This window comes from Macrosteles quadrilineatus, unplaced genomic scaffold (genome assembly GCF_028750875.1).
Source record: "Macrosteles quadrilineatus isolate MER2022 unplaced genomic scaffold, UCM_ALF_1.0 Scaffold_23__1_contigs__length_1887923, whole genome shotgun sequence".
NCBI lineage: Eukaryota > Metazoa > Arthropoda > Insecta > Hemiptera > Cicadellidae > Macrosteles > Macrosteles quadrilineatus.
In genome coordinates, this window is record NW_026542616.1 from 1,866,600 (window position 1) to 1,887,924 (window position 21,325).

The 21,325-nt window shown below is 37.1% G+C and overlaps 1 protein-coding gene across 1 annotated transcript in view; it reads right to left on the reverse strand.

Annotated features, from left to right (window-relative positions):
- Window positions 1-19,375, reverse strand: part of LOC129005550 (putative 3-phosphoinositide-dependent protein kinase 2) — a 105,750-nt gene extending 86,375 nt beyond the window's left edge. The window contains exon 1 of the mRNA XM_054434458.1: window positions 19,237-19,375. Coding sequence (XP_054290433.1) covers window positions 19,237-19,284 — 48 coding nt within the window. The 5' untranslated portion in view covers window positions 19,285-19,375. The remainder of the gene's footprint in view (window positions 1-19,236) is intronic.
- Window positions 19,376-21,325: the final 1,950 nt, after the last annotated feature.

The following is a 21,325-nucleotide window of genomic DNA, read 5'->3' on the forward strand; positions in this document are numbered from 1 at the left end:
GCGTATTGGTGTTACTGAAACAAAGCTTTATACAATAGATGAGTACTTTGAACCATCGTGTAGATTCTGTGTACTTTACAAGCTTTTGTTAAATTGAAATTTAATTTAAAAAATAATTTGAGTTCATCAATGGAATTAAGTTTAATCTATTTTAAACAACTTCTTGATCAGCATTGAACGTGTTATTAAATTTACGGAAAGTAAATCAAAGACACGTTATATAACACTTATAACATTATTTACGCTTACACTGTTAACTCACAAGACGGTAAATATACATAAAAGATGGTAAGTGGTGGTCGATTTCGATTGGACACTCCAATCATCATCAGACCCAATAGACGCACCATTTGGCATTTGCCTATTGGGTCTGATTATGATTGGAGTGTCCAATCGAAATCGATCACCACTTACCATCATTTAAAAATTATTTTCTACTTTTTAGTGCGTTTAAAAAAGTTTTGTTGTAAAAAGGTTTTTCATTTATAAATTATTTTATGTATATTAAACGCCTTGTGAGTTAACAGTATAAGCGTAAATAATGTTTTAAGTGTTATTAAACGCACCATTTATTTACTTTCCGTATATATTTTAACGCACCTTATTTACAACTTATGTTTACAATCTTATCTTCAACAGCTCATAGTTTCCCTACCATTCATAAATCCACCCTATCTTGGTAATCACGCCTAATTTCAATAATATAACCATTTCCTGCCCAATCCAGCTGATATAAAGATAACAGCTGATAGCCGGCCAGCTGTTGGCTGAGAGCAGCAGTGATGTACATTACCCGGTCAATACCACACATTACTGGTCATTAGACGATAACCAACCAGCATGACGTCACAACAGTGTGTGATGAAACACTACTTCTGGTTGCAACAATCGTCTAAAGGGTTGAACAACTGTTGAAATTTAAAATTAACTAAACCAGTATCGTTATCTAAAGAAATAATGCAGACATTTTACATCACGATTGTATAAAGCAAAGTTTTCAAGAATTTTCGGAATCTGACGACATGAGGACTGGATGAGATTTGGGATCCCGAAACTTTGGAAAACTCGTATTTTTTCCTAATAGTGATGGACAATGGCCTAATCCCTAATCAAATAAACGTACTATCGCCGAAAATGAACTTCAAACATAGAATAATATACATTAGAACAGTTAGACTCTGTTCTTTATCATGTGGTTACATTGTACTAAAAAAATAATAGTAAAAAGAAACTACACAATGTTCAAATTTGCCTAATATACATTAACTATTCATAGTCCTATTTTAGCAAAATGGTTAATTACAATTCATTCTATATCTAAATATTACTAAGCAAAAAACACGTTTTATTTTGTAAAAATGAGTGGTCAAATTAACATCCTACGAGCAAAAGGTAGAGCAGTTTAACTCTGTTTAAAAAAACTAATTTTCACCCCTTTGCAGAACAAGGATAAAGCTACTTGCTATTCATAGACAAACACAATTAATTCTAGAGACGTAATAGTCCTTTACAATGGACATCAGCGAACATTTTCTCCTGCAACGTTCCCATGTGTGGATTGAAAATTAAAACTCAGACATCCAGAAACTCCAATAGACTGCATTTTCCCCAGACAGTATTATTGAGCTTCGCCCGCCCAGACCACTTAGCATTGTTAACCGATGCGCCGACCCAAATACCTCCGGCTTTCATTGCTATTTTCTTCTTATTCACTATTCTGTTCCTTGCTAATTCCAAACGAGATGGAATTCAAACAAAAGGCTCCATCCTCTTAATATTGGTTGTACAGAACACTTCTAATGAGAAAAGTCTTCGCAAATAACTTGAAATACTTCGAGCGTGCTGCGAATAAGGAATTGGCGTTTGAATGCATCTATTACTTATATTCAAGAACAATTTTAAATCTCGTAAGTAGTTTAACAGTCGTAGATCTCCTTTTTATAATAAATAATATAAGTATACAAGATACGTATCTCTTTGTTGCGTTACTACTGCATTACATAATGAAACTTTCTACACTTTGGGAGTTCTAGATATGATCAATGATATGATACAAATTTTGTGGATGAATTGTAAAGGAAATGAAAACTATTTTGTAAAATCCATTTTAACCCCATTAAACTGAGAAATTAACCACTTTAAAGGTGTGATTCTTTAATTTGTTGGCCGTATGTACATTCTAGATTACAAAATCGGAGATTACAAGTTGAAACAAAAGCTATCCAGTAAGTAACTGTACTTTGATACTGTACAATGGCAAATATGCAGAAAAGAAGGTATTCCGCATTGCCAACAATCACCTTATACAGGAATAGGTTAAGCAATTGACGAAACTATGTCCTGATTTCTGATAGACAGTGAGAAGAGGTCAGCCACCTGCAATATAGGCCTAGTCCTACAAAACGACTACTTCCTCGTAATGCAGTTAGGTATCGTGTTCTTTACCAACAGCCCTCAGACCAAGGATTTGCAAGGACACGCAACGAAGATCGACTACTCCAAGAGCTGCTGTGTGTTGTGTGCCAAACAAGGAATGCGACGGAAGGATCAATGACCGACGTCGGCATCCTCGCCATCCTGATATCCTTCAGTCGTCCTTGGTCCTCAGACACTACGGCAGCATCTCTAGCCTCTTCTGTCTGTTGTCAGATAAGCCAAACATCGACTACTCCAAGAGCTGCTGTGTGTTGTGTGCCAAACAAGGAATGCGACGGAAGGATCAATGACCGACGTCGGAATCCTCGCCATCCTGATATCCTTCAGTTGTCCTTGGTCCTCAGACACTACGGCAGCATCTCTAGCCTCTTCTGTCTGTTGTCAGATAAGCCAAACATCGACGACTCCAAGAGCTGCTGTGTGTTGTGTGCCAAACAAGGAATGCGACGGAAGGATCAATGACCGACGTCGGCATCCTCGCCATCCTGATATCCTTCAGTCGTCCTTGGTCCTCAGACACTACGGCAGCATCTCTAGCCTCTTCTGTCTGTTGTCAGATAAGCCAAACATCGACTACTCCAAGAGCTGCTGTGTGTTGTGTGCCAAACAAGGAATGCGACGGAAGGATCAATGACCGACGTCGGAATCCTCGCCATCCTGATATCCTTCAGTCGTCCTTGGTCCTCAGACACTACGGCAGCATCTCCTAGCCTCTTCTGTCTGTTGTCAGATAAGCCAAACATCGACTACTCCAAGAGCTGCTGTGTGTTGTGTGCCAAACAAGGAATGCGACGGAAGGATCAATGACCGACGTCGGCATCCTCGCCATCCTGATATCCTTCAGTTGTCCTTGGTCCTCAGACACTACGGCAGCATCTCCTAGCCTCTACTATCTGTTGTCAGATAAGCCAAACATCGACGACTCCAAGAGCTGCTGTGTGTTGTGTGCCAAACATGGAATGCGACGGAAGGATCAATGACCAACGTCGGCATCCTCGCCATCCTGATATCCTTCAGTTGTCCTTGGTCCTCAAACACTACGGCAGCATCTCCTAGCCTCTACTATCTGTTGTCAGATAAGCCAAACATCGACGACTCCAAGAGCTGATGTGTGTTGTGTGCCAAACAAGGAATGCGACGGAAGGATCAATGACCGACGTCGGAATCCTCGCCATCCTGATATCCTTCAGTCGTCCTTGGTCCTCAGACACTACGGCAGCATCTCCTAGCCTCTACTATCTGTTGTCAGATAAACATCGACGACTCCAAGAGCTGCTGTGTGTTGTGTGCCAAACAAGGAATGCGACGGAAGGATCAATGATCGACGTCGGAATCCTCGCCATCCTGATATCCTTCAGTCGTCCTTGGTCCTCAGACACTATGGCAGCATCTCTTACAGTGTTAGCAAAACGGGAGTGCCGATGGAGACCTGTGGTGGTGCGTGCGTTTGGGACTTGACCTGGTCTCCATCGGCACTCCCGTTTTGCTACCACCGTAGCCTCTTCAGTCTGATGTCAATAAGCAAAACCAATGAATAAAGAGCCAACATCAAAGTGTGTTTCTGTCCTTAAACGGTTAGTCTGTATAAGAATAGGATATTATGGATGAATAAATGCGACGCGTCTACACATCCTGCACAATTTATTTTTTACACCTTAACATAATAAAAATGTCCAATTTCCATAAACTGTTTCTATCTTATTCATCTACTGTCATCATTGAACAAACGAATTCACTGAATCTACATACGCTAGGGGTAAGTTCTTTCATCTATGCCATTTTGACGTGGCATATATCCACAAGCCAACTAATCTGTCGAAAAAGCCGCTTGCTCCAGGTAAACGCAGGACGACCAGATTAAATTTGTCAACATGTGGTGTATGATTGTACTTATTACGTGACACATTTCTACTGCTGCCAAAAGAAGAATATTAAGGACTTGTTTCACGTCTTGGTCTTCCCGATTAATGAACGAATACAAAGTGACGTGTGAACAAAGGTATGCGGTATATTCTGCACTAATAGAGCAGCTAACCAGAAGATCGTCCAATCATCCCTGGCAAAGGTGAAGCTTTTCTATGGTTTGAAACTGGACTACCTGTCATTGATCATTGGCCTTTTAATAAAGTGTCCTCGCTTAAGATCCAGTTAATTTTAGTCTGTACCAAAGTTGCCATCTCATTCATTCAAACACTCGTCATCATCAAAAATACACACCCTGATGAGTCGAAGCATTGACTAAGGAAATAAAAGTTGTTTCCCTAGTCTGTGGTTGAAGTAATCTAAACTGACCTTAAAAACTACAGGTAACCATTGTCAACTGAATTATTTCAAGGATTGTTCTCTCAGGTTTTCCAAAACACATACTTCTATAATCACTGAGCGAGAGCCAGTTCACAAATCAACAATAAAGCGCAGAAAATTATCGTGACAAGTCAACTGTCAACAGATACATCTCAAGGACTGTTTAGCCCAGGTACACGTAGCACGTAGCATCCTAAACATCGGACGTGTTGTAGAAACACGCAACATAGCGCAGTCAGGGTCAGTGTCAGTAACCTCAGCTCTCAGCACCGCCAAGGCCGCGCAGGTGAGAAAAGCGCGGGAAGACTTGGCGGGAAGGTCTTCGACCCGCGCTGGAATGCGTCTCGGTGACCGGATCGGCTGGAAATAGCACTGGAGAGAGGAGAGTGCAGCAGCCGCGCTGGAATCTGCAGCGAGACCTTTTGTTTTCAGGCTAATTCCGTTCCCATGCGCGGCGCGGCGAGGTGCCTCTCCCACGGCACGGCGAGTCACCGCATCGGCATCACTATTCATCAACAAACGCACGAAAAATAAACCGTGTCACTAACTAGGTTTTAATACTGAAGCGAGATTTCAACGTACACAGGGCTAGTCACCGTCTTATATTCGCCGGCCATTCTTATCTACATAAATCTTTAGGCCTTCGTGAATAAACGGTTTAATCCATACCCAATTACCTCACCGTCCCCATATTTGCATTGAGATTGTTTCATTGTTAGTTAAATATTGTCAAATAAAAATGTGGGCTAATTTATATTTAAACGTTTTCTTACCCATTAGGAAAATTGTACTGTTTAAATTAAAATATGAAGCAAACAGTCACACACTGAGGAATCACGTCGAATTTGGTATAAAGAAAATTGCCCGAAAAAAATTAAATTCAGCTGTTGGAGCCCATCGAAGTAAACATGATATTTACTTCGATGTTTGAGCCGAAAACAAACACGTCTCTGTAATTTACTACCCTTAATTCAAGATAAAATAAAATATGGCGTCCACAATAAATAGCTCACCACTCCTATGATCTCCTATAATTATAACTGAAATTCTCGGTGCTAAACCATCAATCTGCGCTATGTTCTTAGGATTTCACAATTGTAAAAAATAGGTGGTACCTCTGTAGTTAACTAAACCTGTTCAATATTTACGAAAATCTTTCTCAACTGGTTTACAATCAATAGAAATGTGCACGAATTACGTATTGACGCCTAGTAGCACACTACCGACGATTTTCTCAGTAAGAGCATAGGCCTCATATGATAAACAAACGAAGTGTAAAAATCTGACGCTAACATTACTATATTTATTTTCTACAATCAATCATTTTAATCTACTTTGGTAAAATACTCCTCAAATTTCCACCCCTTACTGAATAATTACACAATTTTATAGTTCGCGCAGACAGATTTTACGAGTACACGCATCCAAATGCTGTCGTCCAATTATAACGCAACTAATTAATTGACCAAACAGTGATCCTTCAAGTGTGGTTCCCCGGGGGTCGACAACCGATGTTATTTTCTACACTTTCCACGGCCACGAGGAGCAACGGCCGTCAAAACATCGGTCAACGACCACCGAGTAGTGGCTGTGGCGGGCTGGCGGGAGTGACGGCCAGGTTCAAGGCCGCCGCGCCGTTCGCGCCAAAATTAGCCCGCGCTCCCTCCCCTGTTCCACTGTTCCACTCCCACTTCCCGCTGGCGGCTGGAGCGACAAGGGTGGAGACGTGTTGGGTTACCAGAGTCCAGACAGTGCTGGAATGTCGGGAATCTGAGCGGCTCGAAGTGGATATAGAAAACGGGGACGCGTTGAATGAGAAATAAAAAAAATCTAAATTTAAGATTACAATATGGAGATCTAAAGAATAAAATAACTCATTTATTGTTGTTTCATAACTTGAACTGTCAATTACAAATATTTTCAATATGTACTTTATTTTGACCCCTAGTACCTTTAACTTGACATTAAAAAAATTGTTTTTAGGCCAAGAGTATGAGGCATAACATTAAAAAAAAAATATTGGTTTTATGGGAGAAAACTCAATGATTAAGTTTTCTACCATTGATAATACTCTTAATTTATAGACTCATCCTTATAATTGGACCACTGTCCCTTTAAAAAAAAGACACGTATGCCCTAACCATAAAAAATGTAAATTCAAATTATTCAAACGGCAGGTAATTAAATAAGAATTCGTTTTATGTACAACATGTTTATAGAATGCTTTTAAAGTACCAAAAGAATGGACCGATGACTTCAAAATGGTATTACACTTTGAAAGTATAGTTTTGTGTGGTTAGAAATGTTATTGTAATACTCTTTGGTAGGATCTAAACCTATTTTAATCGCTGTGTAGACTACTTCTTATCTGTTATTGTATAATATTGTTTTGTAACCCGAATGTCACTTTCTAGGTACCCTCGTACAACAAATACACCTATTTATCAAACAAGCTAACACCCTGTGTCTACACACAAAATTTAACAAATGAATAATGAGTAATTGATTTGATTTCCATTATAGTAAAGTTCACACATTATTTACTACAAAAGGTATGATTCTTCATAAATATTAATATAAAATGTGTCATATTCATTATTACAGGAATGCTAAAAAAATCAAATAAGCTATGGTACTATTTATACATACACTGAAAAAAATCAAGCAACAAAGTGAACTATAACTGAGCAAATATACATAAACCCATAAAACCATGTAACGTGCAATTTTGTTGTTAAACAATCCAACCTTCACATTATAATGGGGCGTTTAAATAATCAGAGTTAGAAACAGTAAAACCATTCACCATAAAATGGAATGGTATTGTGCAACGGCGCTTGGCTAATGATATTGTTATAGGGGGAGCTGTTTTATGGCTAGACCACCAGGAGCGGGCAGTTTGGTTTCGAAATCGTACACTATAAACGTTGAAGTCCAATTATTATGTCCTATGATAAAATATTATTATAATTTGAAATGGGGGGCGCCACCTAGGTGCGTATTTTCACCCATCAGTGAAGGTTGAGTGTAGAATGGTGTGAGATTATTTTACAGCTTTGTTACTGACTAAGATTATGAACAAAAGCCCAATAATCAGGGTTGGGTCCAGTTCGATCGCATGCCACCAAAGAAAATGCATAAATTATGTATTTTTGTCTAATTGTTAAGCATTTGACTCTAGATAACTGAATAAAATTGAATCTTGAAAACATATCTATTCTTACAAGTTATACAGTAGCCACAATACGTGTAGCTGGGCTGGGCAGAACGGTGGATGCATTGCTTTCCTAGTAATTAAAAAGCTGTCGGTAAAAAAATATCCAAGCTGGGACATTTATAAAATTGGTTAACTGTCACTGACCATAGAGATTTAGTAAAAAATGACCCTGGCTTAAGTCATCTCCTTCAACACAACAAAATACGTACCCTGGTGATATGGGGTGTGTCCACTTATAAATCTAATCTGTCCTTGTAACGCACCAAGTAGTAGTCATGACTGAGATTGTATACGTTAAAATATCTCCGCAATACTTAAACTTTGAAATAAATCACAAATGTATATACTAAACAAAGTACACCATTTCCATATATCGTAATGGCTAGTGGCTAGTAATTAGTCCAATAATGGAATGGACTTTTTATTTGATTATGGAAAACCTAATTACTCTGTTAATGTCGAAACAGAAACCAATTACGCGAGCAAATTTGACATCTGTTAATGTCAATGAAACGGCGAAAGTGAATTTGATGTCAGAAGTTGATTGAAATGTAAACGAACCCTCTGGGACATGGCTTGCCAGTAACGGGGTCCATTATCAATAGAGACAATTTAATTGAACTATTTATTTATACTGTACAATGTAATTACTACCCATTGATGCACAACAGGGTATGAAGCTAGTAAATTGTTGTTTAAAAGGTTTATAGAATTATGTATTGTAGATGAAGGGTGTCTGATTTGTCATTGAGCCTAGTGATGGACAACGTGAAATTAGTAGGTAAAAACTTATACACTGGAAAATACTTGTACAAAACTAATTAGATGTTTAATAAATAGATAAACAAACAAACTGCTAGGACCAAAATTAATAATAAAAAAACAACTACGTTATAATGCAGTTTTTCACAAAAGCAAACAAAAAACAACTCCGCTTGAAAAAGATTTTCATACTAAAAACAACCACATTCAAATTTGTAGATAAAACACAAATACAATAAAACTAAGACCAAATTAAATCAATAAACAAAAGCTGGTACGTTTAAATTCACAATAAAGGTGTCGCAAATGATTTAGTTTACAAGTTGTGCCTCAGCAATGTGTAAATGTTTACATTGACCTTGCTTCACCTCCACGCGCGTCCTTGAGGTAGGGAAACCCAACAATCGCTGAGCAATACAACAATAAACATGCTATTCCTGGCTGTCCCAGAAAGATATTTCCAACGTCCACTCATAAGGAAAACACACTAATGTCAACATAGTTCATATGGAATGTTATTGTTTGATGACCCGTGAAAAGTGAATACAGTGGAACCTCGATAACAAGTCATCGATAGCAAGTGTCATTTTTAAATCCCCTAGCTCTCCGAGTGTCCCTTGTTTTGGCCTTAATCTCTGCCTGTTTTTTGCTCATTTGCAAGGTTTTATTAAAACGGATCTGAGAAGCTTGAAAACAATGTTAATTATACTGTTCTATATACCATTTTGTTTGGAAAATAATGGGCTTCAATATTATATATAGAACATAAGGAACATTTGTTTCAAAAAAATTTTTTAGGTAAAAAAAAAATATTTTGGAAAATTTTCAAAAAAAAAAGTTCGCGCTCAATGAAATTGTATAAATTATAGGCCTATAAATATTTGAAAATAGCCACTTTGTTCTAAATTTTATGAGGATTACAAATATATAATAATATATATAATAAGGAAGTAGATTTGCAAATAAATAAGTTATGGGCAAAAAATAGATTTCAGTACGTATAGCGTTTAGCTAAGAATGCAATAGCATAACCATAGCTAGGAATCTGGCTGATAATTTACATCAATATCACTACCTACTTCTTCAGGATCATCAACCAGCCGTTCAAAATCACTTAAATCTTCTTATAATGCACCACGTATATCACTACTTTTGATTTTTAACACTAAAACAATGATAAACGTAATAAAACACATCGGTCCGAGGTTAACCGAGCTGTTTACAAATACGCACGTCAGCTGTCTGCTACAATATTTTCGGAACTAAAATGAATAGCGCTTAGAGACAGACCTCCGGAGAAAGCTCTGAATCTGTAAAATAAAACGATACCTAACTCGATCCAGTTCAATCCGATTTTGTCAGTCATAGAGCCTTCGCCGTAAACAGTGTTTGTGAGTCGCTGCAGCGACACAAAACACTACACAAAGTGTGTTATGTGTCGCTGCAGCGACAAATAACACTAGGAGGGCTAGAATTAATTTTACCCCGAATCACATGTTGCAAACCTCGATAAGAAGTCAACCTCGATAACAAGTCTTATTTATTAATCCCCACAAGTGTCTTGTTATCAAGGTTTTACTGTATAGTGTAGAATAGTAGTTCAAATTACGTCGAATGTTAAATACTAATAAATTTCGTCTATAGTAGTTACAGTATTAGTACTACAGAACGCATGGTGTTCGATATTAATCATTACAATAATGTTAACCTGCAACGCTTCCTGGATCAACATTATAATAGGTACTACAACAAATACAAACTATATAAACCGGTTAACATTTGTTAAACAGGCATTTAAACCACTTACAATAACGTCTTAACATAAATATACAATGTATCGCCTCATAGAACCTATAATTTATTAGTTTCTCATGTTATTACGGAGAGAAGTGTTTTTAGCTTTAAAGTATGACTAATTATACCATATATATAAGTGGAGCTAACTCAATTTAATCCAATGACGGATTTGTATTTCAAGAACAGGTTTCATAGGAAAATCACAGAATATCTTTAAACAGTTATGGTTATGGTATGGTTTCTTATTTCGGTTATGATGGGAAAATTATAGGACTTGACAGTTCAAAACAGAAACATTTAAAATCCTGGTTATTGAAAGAACGAATGTACTCAAACCTATGCCTTTAAGCAGGTCAAATAATAATTGATGACATAAGACTATAAAGCAATGTAAACCGTTAGAGAATGTCAGTGTGTGAGTTAATCCTGATCAGTAATGCAGTGACAGATCCTGACCTACATACTGCAGCAGCATTGCAGCACATCGTAAAAAATTACCGACTTGCACTACTTAGGTGCAAACTAATTGAGAACATCGGTAAGATTACTTTTTTCGTTTGTTTACTTTTTTCGTTAGTTCGTTGTTTTACTTTGTCGTAAATTTAAATTGCAAAAATATTGTATACGTGTTTGGTGTCTCGAACCGTTATATTGCAGAGAATATTCACAATAAAAGAAACAGAGAGTTGTTACAAGGATTTTTGAAGATTGAATAACAATTGCCAGTAATATATTTACAAATTAAGCTGAATTTAAACTTAAAGAGCAATTGTGTAGTATTGTTTTTAGATATACAGGTTACGATCAAAGATACTCTTTCAACATTTTATGACGTGTCTTAGTGTTAAAAAGAGCACCTTCTTACAATTGTTCAGTAATTTGGGCTTGTGCATGCTGCGAAGCTTTGGACGTGTTAACGTGTACATTTGTGCCTGTTAAGTATTCATGAGGTCATTAACTAATTAAATAATATTAACAAGGAAAACTCAAATCTGGCCATAAACAAACCATTAATTTAAGGGGAAGGCAGCTACAATTTAATTTCAGATTACGTAAAAAATATGCTCGAATGTGAAATCAACAACCCAGTAATAGAAAATATATCCAACGTCCCTATCAACAAACTAATGTTATATTGCACAAAAATAGCAGTTAGCGATATAGAACAATTAAAAATTTAAGTACAGTACCGGTACTAAAATTATCAAACAAAATAAAGTTGCAGTTATATTTTCAAGTATTTTTATCGAGAATTATACTATATTCGGTTAGAAAATCTGTAATACAACTCAGAACTAAACAACTATGTGAATAATCGGGATGGCAGCAGAACAGCCTTGTAATATAGTTCCACGGGGCGCGCCGTGACAATCATCTGATAGGCAACATCCGCAACACACGCATGTATCTGAATCACATCCCTCAGTTTGAAGGCGCTACGAGTCATGTGATGCGAGTTGAATGTCATTGTTAAATATCCTATTGATCGTCGCGGCACAAATACATGAAGTTGCTTTAGTAATACATTGAGTGCACCAATGAATGGCCGTTTAAGCTACAGATTAATAGATTCAACGTCTTGTCCGTATTCCCCTGTACCTTCTATTGATAAAACTTGATGTATTATGTCCAGAGTTATAAACTTACAATTTATGACATAAATCACTGCAGTAGCGAATCACCACATATTTTTAAAATTTCAAAATTGTATTGTCTTTCCTTTTCACCAAATAGCCCGTTCAAGATGATCACGTTGGACACCAACAAAGTTTCAAAGAAAGTCGCCTCAAAATATAAATTCTAGTGAAGAACCTTAATTTTATCCATTTGAAAATATCGTCATCGACATCCATCAAGAAAAACTATCCAAATCTATCCAGTAAAGGAGACTATCTATATATTTTTTAGGTCAACATGAATTTTGTGATAATTGTTTCGAAGCTGCCACACGTCCGATCACCACGTTTAAGGTGTCGCTGGATAGGTCGTGGCACGTAGGCTAAATTTGTCATCAAACAACCCATTTTTGCTCTAGTCCTCGCCACCCTAAGTTGAGGCAGCCCAAGACCGCACGGCGTATATCTAGTGCGGCCTTTGGCTGCCTCAACTTAGGGTGGCGAGGACTATATTCCATCAGTGTTCATTCCTAGAGGCCCCAGACCCCCGGAGGCTTTCACGGAGGTGTCCGTGTAATTCTTAGAGAGAAAACGTTTGTTTTCATTTGAAAAGATGAATACTTTGAAATTTACACTAATATTTTAAATAACTGATACTATGAAAATTTAATTGGTTGATCTTAAAATGAGTACAGAACTGAACTTTAAATTGATAACTGTGAATTAGGTTTACTAAATTGCAGTTTCCATCAATAATAAAACAAACTATGACAAATACAACCAACCTTGATTTTACAAGACGCTATCGTTGGAAGTTGCAGCACTTAATTTTGCTAACGTTACAAAAGGACGATTGTCGCGTTCTTCTTGGACCAGTGACTGGGTACACACTTGGCCTATGAGCTTTAAACGCCGTCCAAAAATTAATTGAAAGGATATAAATTTATAATTTGTTTTGTACATTAATAACATTTTGTTAACTTATACCGACACAAAACATTTGATTTTTCTGTTTCAGATCAACGTCTGGAAGAGAATAGCAGCTTCAGACATCAGGTTGATCATACATTATTGTACAGTTGTAACAATCGCGCGTTCAGGATTTCAAGATTAAATCACACAAGTATTTACCCAACAAGTAAGCTTTAGTCGAAGTTAGCGTGCCTACGGGCTACAGAAAATTGCACCAAATCCACCAAATAATTCCTCTTTCCCAAGAGAAATCAAGGGAGTTGTGCACTCAGTTATTAGATCACTACCCTGGGACATTTGCGCGTGGCCCTTCACGCAATAGTCAAATACCTGGGATGAACAACTCGCTGGATCCAATCACACACTCGTTAACTACAGATTTAGTGAAATGATTAATTGCAATACAGATTATCAACGGCGAACTGAGGAGCTAAAATCGCAGACAAGAGAAAAGTATTTGTCCCTTTGCCTAGCATCAGCAGAGCAAGAATCTTTTTTATGATCGGGACATTAAATACCAACGTAGTCCACAAACCTATTTGTCCACTAAAAAATTGTGCTGTAATGCATACTGAAAATGACTGGTAAACCTTGAGGTGATAATTGCCTCAGTAAAGTTTGCCTGGTTATGATTTGTCCAAGTAATTGCAAGACTTGGATGGGAACGTTCCTAGGACCTGGATGTGAACCTACTGTTTGACGATTACTATCCTGGTAATCCATTGATTTAAGAGTGATAATGTGATCGGTCCCGATGAAAATAGCCTTGCTTCTCATGACATTACCTTACCCTAAATCTATCTCCGATACGTACGACATCACAAATTACTTGTTGGGTTTATTTTTTTCAACACAAACTGCAGAGGATGAATTTTTCTGCACAAACCACAAAGAAGTGTAATTTAATAATTTAGGCCTGTATAGGCACAGATTATTTATCTGTGCACTAACTAAGTACTTAAACTACAACTGTTGACGAATTGCCGCCCTAAGTGTTTATACATTGGGATTATAAGAGTTTATGGTGGCGTTTTTCCGATGCCTCTTCAAATTGAGGACGAAACGTCTGGCAACACTACCATGAACTCTCATGACACTACTTGTGCGAAATCCTACGTAAGATTATGTTGATAGCCTCTTATGACTTGCATTTAATTTTAAGAAGGGTATAGAAAGGTTTAATATTTTGATGTACACCAAAATATATCTTTAGATCCATGTCTACTAATCCTAAGGGCGGCTGTATGGCTAAAGTGTCAATCAAATCTGAAGATGCCTAGATGTGACCATTCTGTACTCAAATTATGGTGTTGTCTTGCTGATACAAGACCAGGACTTGGGCCATAGGATGTGCCTGACATAGGTGAATATTCCCGTTATTGCGACGACCTTGTGGTCCTGGACCCGGACCAATATCAACTGGAAACTTCCACAGTCCCGCCTAGCAACAGTCAAGGCCGCCTTGCGAAAATGTCACGTTATTCAACAAACGGGCACAAATATTTGGCAAAACCAGTGACATTTAACATGTTCATAAGCCCTGCGGAACGTTTAACCCAAGCCTTAAGTTGACAGCCTGGTTAAATGTAGGCCTACCTACATCAAATTTGTGGCAAATCATAATACATTTCTGCTTTTACTTGCATTAGTCACCGAAGACCACTTAAATAAAAGGAGTTAACGCCTACATTTGTAAACTTATTCAAAATAAAATGTCTGGATACTAGGACGTTCAAAATAAAATAATCTTTAATTTGTTTAATCACAGAGTCTCGTGTTGTAGTGGTATGAACGTTATGCGACAGTCAGCGAATGTGACGTGGAAGGTTGGACATCACGTTCCTCAGCACGAGGCACGGCTCTGGCACGAGACAATCATATCACTACGTCGAGGTTACTGCTCGTCAAACTTACGCAACTAATTTGTACACATTCTGACATGTTGCAAAAAATACCACGGATTGGTTATCAAATACGCTACTGCGAACCGACTCACTGGGAGAACATTTGTACGTTTGAAAACATGAGAAACAATAGTTAGTTGAATTCAAGACAAAATGAAATTCAAATGTAAATTATTAGGGTTTGGTGTCGAATAAATAAGCAGCGACATAATATTAGATTCAACGTGTTCATGTTATATCAGTCAAAACTACCACTTTTAGGTTAAACGAAATGCTCCACGATCTCATGATAGTGGTCTACATACTCTATAAAAAGATACAGAATTTTGTGTAATAGGCTATTTTATTGGTTAAAAAAGTAATACAATTATGTATATTATGAGAGGGTTAAAGGACGAAAAAACTAGTGTTGTTTTAGAACGTTACGAAATGAAAAGTCTCTTAAAAGAAAAATGATCCAAAAGCTGGAAATGCCTAACGTGAAGAAAGAAGGGAGGTATAAGAATGTTATGAATGGTTGGACGTGTTCTTCGTGTGTTGTTAGAAAACAAGTAGTTTTTTTGTAATTTTGCAAATTTGCCAATGTCAAATATAGTTTTATACGAACATTAAATCAGCGTTATACCTGGCCATAGATAAAGCATAGCCTACTCCCTTAGTAGATTTGATTTCTCATCCTTTAGGAACAACTCAAGCCAATTTTATTGTTAGTTCTGACCGGTGCACTGAAGAGTTCGTGTTTTGTTTACAATTAGTTTCTTGTTCTTTCAGTCATTTAAAACCTCGTCTATCCAAATAAAACTACCTCATAAACAATAACTCGTCTCCTAGTTATATAACCGAAAGTATAGCACAAAATCATTAAATTAACCCTACAATAATAGAAACAAAATTTTGTCGACACTAGCGATCACAATGTTTTCACCGGACATGAACTAGACACGAAAATCGAGCTTCAAAATTTACAAGGGATGAGAAGTCTACTTGTGTTGGTCAGTATATGACCTTGCTTACTGTCAAGTTTTAGAAGAGATGACATTTAAATAACACAAAAGTTATCTAGGCCTACCGGTTGTGATTCGAAATGTATTCCTTCGTTTTACGAATAGAGCAATTTTAAAACATTTTATAACTATAGGCGTAAAGTGTGAATCGAACTAAATCTGAGCTATCACATACATTCGATAATGTAAAATCTGGAAAAATACATGAAATATTTTGCTTTTATACTATTAACTAAAAGGAAGATCTGACTATATGTTCTTTTAAAATATAACCCTATTCGCAAGAGTTCTAAGCCGACCTCTCTTCCAAAATTTAGGTCAGCACTTTAAAATTTAGGCATGTTTACGTCCCTACACAAGTCCAGGACGTGGACTATTGTGGTTCTAGCCTAGCCGACAAAGTGTTTTTACAGATATAGCTAATAAATCAGAAAAGAGGAAAGGGTGGTTCTGAGAAGGTCAAACCCTCGAAAACTTTCCGCTCACTTCCCTAAAAGAGGGGCTGCTGTTCGACGTCCTGAGTCCTGAGTTTTGCTCCCAGTGTCTTTTGCTGCAGTACCAGTGTATTCTCTGTATACACTAACTTGGCGTCTGGACCCTTGACTACCTGCGACCGGGCCGGGGCCGTCCCTTGCTCGCTCACTTCTTAAGCAGCTGTTTCCATAATTAGTCACCTAGTAGCACCTCCACTGCAATTGTAAACTTTTTTGTGAGTGACGGAATTTTAATTTTTTTTCTCCACAAGCAAAAAGTTCATGAAATTTTAAGAAAAATGATACCAAACTTGACCACATTCCGTTGACTTAGCTTAAGTTTAAATTATTTTTATTACTTCTTAAGCAGCTGTTTCCTTAATTAGTCACCTAGTCGCACCCTTACTGCACTTATTAACTTTTTTATGCGGGGTGGAATTTTACATTTTTATCTTACGAGCAAAAAGTCCATAAATAAATAAGTAAAATGATACCAAACTTGACCATATTCTTATTACGTTTGTAGAATCTATAGACCTATATGTACAGTAGCTACTGAGGAATAGAACCTTTATTAGGGATAGAAATAAAACTGTAATATCGTTATGTATGAATTATTGCTAATTGAATCAGACGTGCACTGCGAATCTGCAAACACAAAAATGAATAGTGATTTATATTTAAATTTCCTAATATTGTTAGGGGAATATTGTTTAGGAAGTAAAAACATGTAAACCGTGTTGAGGCGATGTAGTTTGTCACAACCTAATTCATATGTTTCAATGAGTAGATCTAACCAATCACATTTAAGACTATTGTAAACGTGAAACACTTTTAAACCGTACGTTTCATTAAGTATACGTAATGTTATGTGTTAAATGGTAAAAAAACTAATCGTAAATGCGAGCGAAAGTAGCATTTGGCTTGAATAATCAAAATTGCGTGATTTTCTACGGGTCAAATTAAACTTAAATTAATCATACAACCATCATGTTTCTAAGGATATGGCAATTGTCGATACAAAATTACAGAATCATGTGCATGTGTTGAGTAAATGTTTTTAATTAATTGTCTGTATAAAGCGCATGCCTACGATGGGCCTACCGTAGTTTTTCGGTAGATTATACATACAGTATTTCATCAATATCATTTCACCACGTCAGAATCGTCGTCACTCATCAGAGGTCTTAGGACGTGAATCACTCATTTCCCGGAAGACATGGGGGTTGGTTTAAAGATATAACAATATAAACGTTATAGGCCTACATAATATGGATATTTTACCCCCCCCCCACTCGACATATTTTTAATATGAATAAAATTGTTAGGTATTTTGGTAAATTAAATTTAAATACTATTATATCAACCAAATGAAAATAATTTAAACTTAAGCTAAGTCAACGGAATGTGGTCAAGTTTGGTATCATTTTTCTTAAAATTTTATGAACTTTTTGCTTGTGGAGAAAAAAAATTAAAATTCCGTCACTCACAAAAAAGTTTACAATTGCAGTGGAGGTGCTACTAGGTGACTAATTATGGAAACAGCTGCTCAAGAAGCGAGCGAGCAAGGGACGGTCCCGGCCCCTCCGCAGGTAGTCAAGGGTTCAGACGCCAAGTTAGTGTATACAGAGAATAGTGCCAGTTCCCGGAATTCCGCTCCCGTGACCGTTCCTATGTGTCTCCACCATTGTTGTACTTGTAATTTATAATGAAATAAATTGATGATTCTAATTACAACTGATCATTGTGAAAAATTTACCATCTTGTTGGGATAGTAAATACGTGAATTTAGAGTTCTCACATCGCATAAGCCTATGTGTTGGCATTATAAATCATTTGAAATTTCCTTATAGGACCTATGATTATATATTACAATAAATATATACCTAACATTTGGCATATGATGCATTTATTAGGATCTAATAGATTAATATTAATAATAATTAAAATTAAAAGTATTTTAATGGTATTTAATCTGAATAAATCCAAAAATACTTTTGATTTTATCTCAAGAACGGCGGGGTACACGTAATATGTATATCCGATGAGATAAAAAATAAATTTTTTGCCTCACCACTCAATTTTGACTTTACACGAATAGGTTGTTACAAATCTATTGTAGCCTATAATTTTTAACTACAAGAATGTTGGAAGATAGTGTGATATAGTCCTCGCCACCCTAAGTTGAGGCAGCCCAAGGCCGCACGTGCGTTCACACAGCCGTGGCACCTGAGGGATTAGGAGGCCCCAAGGGTTTCCATGGGGTGTCCTAATCCGTCAGGTGCCACGGCTGTGTGAACGGAGTATAGTGCGGCCTTTGGCTGCCTCAACTTGTGGCGAGGACTATAGTGTGAATCATAGGTGTTCTCAGGTCCATCGGCCGGTGCCTCGAGGGGTGATGGCCGACAGAGGTTTGGGATGAGGAATCACCCAGCCAGGTAGAGGTGGCGAATATCACACATTCACTGATGACTGATGTTTACCACAATGTCCACACGTGAAGAGGAGAGTAATCACAAGCCGTTGGATTATACTGTAGATGTATCTTGCAAAGAATGCACTGGCTGAGATGTTTGCGGTAAAGTAAATTACTAATGCATTCGAGTCTGCAGAACTTTCTACAAACTCACCAACACTACTTTCAACAATAGTAAAATCTACAGATTCTCAAGTAACTACAAACTTTCACCAACAAAACACATTCCAAGGAGATGGAGAAGAGGAGAAGAGAGGAAAATGCAGGGTACTCACAAGCGTTTTACTTAGGGCTTTCCTTAACCTCTTCAGGGTAGAACGCATTAGTAAGCGGGAATCACTTTAACTTTTTTCTACAACGTAAAGGTCCAATCTTCAAACTTATTTCACCAAACATGCTAACTTTCTTAATTAACACGCCCTGGAACAAAAGTTTCACATGTGTTCACAGTTTGATCAAACTCAATGTATCGAAATTGGAAAAAATAAACAAGTTTCAAACATCAATAATAATTTCCAAAAAAAACACATAGGTAACAACTTTACTGAAAACAATAGAAAGCTGAGGGTCGATCAAACATAAAATTTAGTATACAGCTGATAAAGTTACAGGATTGAATAAACTTGGATGGTTCAACACTTTTATGTAGGTAGAGATATACTGGCCCCATTATTATTCAACTGATAATATTGGCGATTCAGTATGAGGTGTTTTATCACTACTAGAGATCGTCCAATGGTCGAAAACTCGACCAAAAAATATGTAATGTAGAGAATTCTATATTTCCACCAAAAACTGTAAATAAAACATAAATATAATTTCTTCAATTTGTTTTAATTTTTGGTTTATATTTCGTTGTTATTTCGTCACCAGTATGGCAACCCATAAAGCCCATTTTTTTATATTTCAAATTCATTTTTGTGCTTGTTTTGAGGATATTTAAATTTAAAGGGATTCTGCACATCTACAGGAAAATATCTTTCCAACCGTATGCGTAGATTTTCCCTACGATGCACACGAGCTGAGAAAAAAAGGTTTTAAAGAAACATTTTTGCCTATCACAATTAATAGATAATTCTCACATTTTTTAACACTTGTGATTTTGGTATCATTGTTTGGTACAACGTGAAGTTATTTTAGTAAAAATTCCAAACACGCACATACTGTAGCAACAAACCTACATTGCGGATTTCCATTGCTTTCTTGACTCATTTCGAAAAAGGTCAACGAAGGCAGGGTGTTATCACACATTGTAAAACACGGTTATATTACACACACCTAATGCAAATAGCATAACGCAAAAAAAATACTTAGGCCTGCTGCTCCAGTTGAATAAAGTGAGGGTCACTTTAACGATAATCATACAAAGTAGGCCTACATACAAATGAGTCGTTAATACTGATTTTGGAAAGTTACTTACAAATTTGGCGGTAGCTCTAAAAATACAAAAATTAATTCTTGAAATCATACTAAATTATAACAAAGCACTTAGCTGCTGACACAACTTTTGATCACAACTGTGAGTTTTAACCCAACATTTTGTCACGGTGAACGTATAGTTTATTTTTAGCACCGTATAACAAAGACATTTACCCAACACACACAAATTTAAATGGAATGAAATACTAATTTAACTCATGTGTTGAAAGACATACAGCGCCTTTACGTAGCCGAGGTACAGCGTCTGCCACCTAACGGCGAATGTATGAACTACCATCACCAAATGTGAAACGCAGAACACATTTCACAGCATTCCACACATAGGCCTACCCTACACACAAGGTGCTGCGGCTGCGCTCTGCGCTGGCGTTTAAAAAGTAGTGAGAGGCGGCAATCCGTGTGGGTTCTGTTTTTCTCACATTCTAAGGATTCAGTGAGTGGAAGAAAAGGAACAATGAAACGAGGGGGAGCTTATTGCTTTGTTCGGATATGGACTTCTGTCTCTTTTGGAATGTGCAAAAACCGCTCGAAACCATCCTTGGCCGAGTTTAGGAAAGATGGGGACAAGGAAAGTTAGGGACACGGAAAGTTAGGGCCAAATAGGGGTTCGACCGGGGGGAGGGAGAGATTAGCTGAACTAGGCTCTGAAACTACTCTTTTAGAACGAATCGTTCTCCTGTTTCAGTTCACAGAGAGCTACAGTAAAGGGGGTTGACTTCAAAATCATAATTTAAATATTTCCAAACAGTAAACCAGCCATTTTTAACAGTTAATGTTAAAAGTCAGTTAAGTACTGATTGATCCAGCCTAATCGCCTAGGTTTGCTAGATTCTTTTTTACGCATTTTGGGTAAGTTAAATATATATTACAGAAAATATAAACGCATTCTATGCAACAATATTACTGAATATAATGTAATGACAC